Source organism: Frankliniella occidentalis, unplaced genomic scaffold (assembly GCF_000697945.3).
Source record: "Frankliniella occidentalis isolate FOCC.00 unplaced genomic scaffold, Focc_3.1 Scaffold40, whole genome shotgun sequence".
NCBI lineage: Eukaryota > Metazoa > Arthropoda > Insecta > Thysanoptera > Thripidae > Frankliniella > Frankliniella occidentalis.
Window position 1 is genome coordinate 1,294,646 of NW_026267170.1, and position 5,111 is coordinate 1,299,756.

The following is a 5,111-nucleotide window of genomic DNA, read 5'->3' on the forward strand; positions in this document are numbered from 1 at the left end:
ACATCTGCGCACAACAGCTGCACACTCAAAATCTCAATTACTCGGCGGGGATGATCTATATTGAACCGTTTAAACCACTACGTCGTGGTTTAAATACATAAGAAAGAAAATTGAAGAAATTGAGCAAAACGCAGAAATATACTCTAACGTCATCGGCAGCGGGCTCTGGTTGCGGTGGTAGAGCACATTGGCTTTGATATCAAATGGTTGTACCAAACGATCCCCTTAGGTCTAGATCAAAGAGGTGCTACACCTGTTGCCCCTCACCGAGGAAGCGCTTCTGCACGGATGCGTCGTCACCGTAGCCAAAGTACGCGCCCCAGGCCGTCGGGGACCACATTGTCTCCCAGTCCTGTTCCTGGCCGGCCGCGGCGCCACCCGAGGGGCTCTGGACGACCTCCCCGCTCATCAGATCGTCGTCCCACAGCGAGCGCTTCCTGCGTGCCTGGCCATGCTGCTGCGCACACCGCAAGAGGGTTAGGACAAATCGTAAACCAAATGGACGTATAAACACGTAATCATTCTTACGTCGCCGTCATCTCGCTGAGAGTCCTCAACTGTCCCCTGGGTGGAGAACTGCGTCTGTCTGAGGAGCGCTGCCGCGTTTCTCTTGCCAAAGGTAGCGTACTCGTTCTCGTAAGACGGATAGCCGTAGACGCGTTTACTCGGCCGACTCCAGGTCCGCGCCAGCGACTCTACGCTTCGTTTCTGCAAGGAGAATGTCAATAAACGTCACGCTCTGCACTAAATCTTCGACCACCAAGATCGTTGCTCAAACTCCGCGGGAAACACTCACATCCTGATCCTCGTACAGCGCAACGGGACGGGAGAGGTCACCGGTGCGCGCAAGTGAGGAGAGACTCCTCTTGGTTTCGTCAAGCTCACGCTGTGGATCAGAAAGAAAGTAGAACAGTCACACGCCACGTGCATTCACCTGCTGGCTAGCGCTGTTACAATGCCGTGCTGCTTTCCTACCTGCAGAGTGTCGAGTAGATCCTGAGCCTGCTCGCGCTGGTGCGGTGGCATCCACCGCTTGGGCAGCTCCCCGAGGCGTGCCAGGGCCGCAACGCTGCGCTTGCTGTTGTCTATTCGCGAGTTCTTGTTGAGAAGTCCGCCGCGGGCGAGCGCCTCGAGGGACCGCTTGTCAGACGGCGCGGCCGGACCCGGGAGGTTCCCGTAGCGAGCCAGCGACGCCACAGAGCGCTTCGCCTCCTCAATCGCCACAGGTAAGTTGCCGAAACGCGCGAGGGAGGACAGAGAGCGCTTGTCCTCAGCAGGGGCAGGGAGGTTGCCATACCGCGCGAGGGATGCCAAAGAGCGCTTGTCCTCGGTTGCAGGAAGGTTACCGTAGCGCGCAAGAGAAGATAGCGAGCGCTTGGTGTCCTCCATGGTGGCGGGGAGGTTGCCATGCCGCGCCAGAGAGGACACTGACCGCTTGTCCTCCACGCCGTTTAGGTCAGTGCCGTACTGGTCAGCCGCCATGATGGCCGAAAGGAAGGCTTCAGAGGCTGGAGCGGCCCGCTGACGAAGCAACTCCTCCCGTATGGCCTCCTCCTGAGACAGGACAAAAAGAAGCTAGGGACGCATAGTCTTTGCAGCACAAACGACCATGCTGGCTCCGAAAGCGTCTCACCTGCAGCTCGCTTCGCTTGTCGTGCTGGCCGGGGGAGTGGCCGCCATGACCGTGGTCCTGATCGTGTCCTGCTTGGTCTGCGGTGGTTGAAGAGTGAGGCAACTGGGATGTCCGTGCCAGGGCTGACAGCGATCGCTTGGCGATTGTGGCACCGTTGACGACGGCTGTCACCTGCAACACCAAAGGAACCAGCTTCTTAGACTGATGTGGCAGAATGTTATCTAAGGTTGGAATGTCGTGTCGGCGTCTTAGAAACATTGGCCCACTGACCATCCGGTGGCACCCGGTGGCACCCAGTGGCACGTGGCATACACTTTGCTGAAAATAGCTTACTCTGCTCATGGAGAGGTTTATTGGGAGCATTTTTAAGCACTTTTTCCCCGGAAGCTCACGCACTGCAGTCCTCAGGTATTCTATCAACTGTACTACCAGCTACTATACTATTGCTTAGCAATGCTCATTAAACAGCAGCACGGTTGCCTCGAGAAGACACCATGGTATGAATGTGTGTTATGAATCGTGTGTTCGAATAGTTGAGAATTCCTGCACCAAATTTTCCAAAGATGGTATGGGTGTCAAGAAAATCTAATAGGAAAACAAAGGAATTAGCCGATATTTGTGTTTTGGGAGCGTTTCACCGCTGTCGCACACAGTGCCCTTCACTTCACTTCAAATTCAAGTGTTACACATCTCCAAGTTATTGCTTAGGATATTTGAGATTGCCTAGGTTGATTCCAATAACATCCCTGTTTCTGAATAAAAAAATTCGAAGCCATGGAATTAAGCTGCAGAAATGAAAGGTGTCTGTGAATGTAGTAGACAGTAGACGTGTATTGAACTAATGGGGAACCAATCGAACCAAGAACGCTGGGTTTAGTCTTAAATGTCATCACTATACGGTTATAACCTTACGAAGAAAAATGCCGAATCCTTCGTACGCATGAAAGGACTCTAGGAGTGAGATATATAAGAGGCATGTATTGATTGTATTAACGTTTTTATTAGATAATTAATCAAAAGAAGCGAGGGGGTTCAGTTCAAGGAATTGGCTGGTTGGGCTCGACGCAACGCTGCAGCAGAGCGCTGAAGACCGTGTTGGGCGGGCAGTACTGCGGCACGGGGTCGGTGAGTGTGCCCGGCGCTGAGCAGCGAGTGCAGTCGGGGGTCCTCCTGTTCAGGGGCACCAGGTTGCAGTCGTAGTACTTGCGGGGATCGTCAATGTCGGGAATGCGGCCCTGTTTCGAGCAGTACGCCGTGCAGGGGCTGAAAGGGTTTTCCGGGTCGATGCGGTAGTTTGCCGTCGGGCACCTGCTCACGGACACACCCATGTCAGTGCACACGCCGTAGATGGCCTGGTCGGGCCTGTACAGGTGGTATGACACCTCGCCGGGCGTGCAAGGGAACGTGAAGCAGGCCTCGGGGTCGGTGTCCTTGCGCACGCACATGCCGCGCGCCTGCGAGTAGATGTGATCTTGCTGGCAGTTGTATACGTAGGCGACACTGTTGGAGCACACGTAGTACTTGGCGCAGTCGTTGGGTGAGGGGTAGTAGCCGTCGAAGCCGGGATAGCAGCGGAAGTCGCTGCTTACGGGGGGCAGGTTACAACCCGCCGTGTCCTCCTTGATGCACTGGCCGTCCTTGCAGAAAGGCGCGGAGTCTGGGCAGCTTGACGTCTGCAGGTAAGACCAATGGCCGCCCACGTATGCGCACAGGTTGACGTGGGTGCAGTCGGCGCAGCTACGAGTCGTGTTCAGGCAGACGGCGTCGTTGGGCGTGGGACCGCCCAGCAGGTTCGGGTACCTGGACATGCGCAGGAGCTCCGCAGGTGTCCGGGGCCCCCTCACTGCCTCCCCCAGGCGACAGATCTGTAAGGCGAAACACAGAGAATGAACATATGCAGGCCAGTCGAATGGACCGGGGTGAAGCTTTCGTCCTGATTCCCTGGCAGAGCAGAGGCCAGGGCAACGGTAGGCGGGGCGAAATATTTCATTCCTTGCCCAGCAGCCAGCAGCTGCTTGGTATAAGCTTTACTTTCGCCCCCCCCTCCCTCCCCGCCTTTTTCCTCCTTTTACCCAGCTGAAAAGGCAGGGAAGAGGGGCACTACCGTGGCACGAGGGAAAAGGGTGTAATCCGCTCAGCCCATCCACCCTCTCGCCCAGCCGCTAATAGGGGCGCGCCTGCTAACGCCCGCGGACGGGGCGGACTGCAATCCCGCCGGCTTGCCGCGTGTGACCCGCGCGGCACGGGACGAGACGGGACAGCGGCCGTCAAGGGCGACGCGGTGGAAGCGAGAAGTGTGATGAGGCGACGGAGACGGGGGGGAGGGGTAAGAATTAAACGTAACGAGCGCGAGACTGCGGGCAGGGGCAGGAACGCCCAACGACTCGTTTTTGTAGTCCCACCATATCCCTTGATGGGGAGGGGAGATAAATGAAACAGTAAACAGTTTTCATTTACAATGAAACGAGACACATTTAAAAACTAAATGATAACTGAAATCATTTACTTCCTGAATGTTGCAAGAATTTTACAGTCATTTTAAGTTTACGTTAACTGAAATGTTTCACTCGTTGTCTTTTCGTTTTGTCACTTCATAAATCAGGACTCCTGGTTTTATAAACTTACAGCGCGTAATTTATGATAGAGGTCTCTAGACCGAACTGTAACTAGAACAATAATTCAGTGTTTATAGGCTAACTAAATTCAGATACGTTATTGTAAGTAACAATTGAGTAAGATACTGTCTGACCTCAGTTAGGCACACAGAAGTCCGATGCTAGTTACCGTAATTGCTCATTTAAACGTTCGAGGTACCAAGATGGAACATCACTTCGCAGTGGACTATGCCCCTCAATCAGCTGAGCCCCTCAGTGAAGTAATGAAGAGTAGGCAAGTGAGTACTTACCGCCGCTACAAGCACCACGAGGATCACGGCAGTCTTCATTGTTGGCAGTGCTGCTTCTGCAAACTGATGCTGTCTTGGCCGAGCAGCTCCTTTATATAGCGATAGCAGGTCCTTCTGGCCGGATAGGTCGGCTGAGAGACATCCTGCCCCGCTATGACGCATTCTCAAATCGTGTACGCGTTATCATTTGAAGCACCCACTCCCGCACTAACCCTGTACCTTGACGTTAGTTGAATGGCGAAGCGGAAGAAGGGGATAAGTCCAAAAACTATACTTTTCAGGAAATCAAAAAAAAACTATTTCCACATAAACATTCCAGTAATGTTATGATGCAGATAGAATGCACTTCTATCAAGGATATTACTGGCACTTTGCAGTTTTCCACTATCGTGCTCCTTCATGGTAGAGCTGTGCGAATTGCTCGATATCGAATCGAATCGAATCGGCCTGATTCGAATTCGTTCGATTTCAAATTTGCCTGATTCGATGTCGAATAATTCGAAATTTCGAATCGGGTTGGTTCGACATCGAATCGCATTGGGGTCTAGTGTGCGGCACCCGCTCTATGCCCGC

General features: G+C 53.5%; 3 protein-coding genes across 4 annotated transcripts in view; 1 reads left to right on the top strand and 2 right to left on the bottom strand.

Annotated features, from left to right (window-relative positions):
- The window catches only part of LOC113215157 (phenoloxidase-activating factor 3-like), a 33,465-nt gene that overhangs the window by 27,265 nt on the left and 1,089 nt on the right, over positions 1-5,111 (top strand). The window lies entirely within an intron of this gene.
- LOC113215158 (uncharacterized) overlaps positions 7-5,111 on the bottom strand; it is a 49,579-nt gene continuing 44,474 nt past the window's right edge. The window contains exons 2-6 of one of the 2 annotated variants that reach the window (XM_052266566.1): positions 1,634-1,804; positions 976-1,554; positions 797-886; positions 529-708; positions 7-454 (exon numbers count right to left, since the gene is read on the bottom strand). In XM_052266566.1, coding sequence (XP_052122526.1) covers positions 248-454; positions 529-708; positions 797-886; positions 976-1,554; positions 1,634-1,804 — 1,227 coding nt within the window. In that variant the 3' untranslated portion in view covers positions 7-247. Of the gene's footprint in view, positions 458-528; positions 709-796; positions 887-975; positions 1,555-1,633; positions 1,805-5,111 lie in introns of both variants that reach the window. The other variant, XM_052266565.1, reaches the window with a different exon arrangement.
- Positions 2,614-4,706, bottom strand: LOC127749232 (uncharacterized). Its single transcript, XM_052266567.1, has 2 exons — positions 4,539-4,706; positions 2,614-3,498 (listed from the first exon to the last, which is right to left on the bottom strand). The coding sequence occupies exons 1-2, from the start codon at positions 4,698-4,700 to the stop codon at positions 2,671-2,673; spliced, it is 990 nt and encodes a 329-aa protein (XP_052122527.1). The 5' UTR covers positions 4,701-4,706; the 3' UTR covers positions 2,614-2,670.

Excerpts from the sequence above, each read along its gene's own strand:
- LOC127749232 (XM_052266567.1), bottom strand. The coding sequence starts at position 4,700 with ATGCGTCATAGCGGGGCAGGATGTCTCTCAGCCGACCTATCCGGCCAG. Across the intron at positions 3,499-4,538 it reads TCGTGGTGCTTGTAGCGGCG|ATCTGTCGCCTGGGGGAGGC; the intron begins GTAAGTACTCAC and ends TTCGCCTTACAG.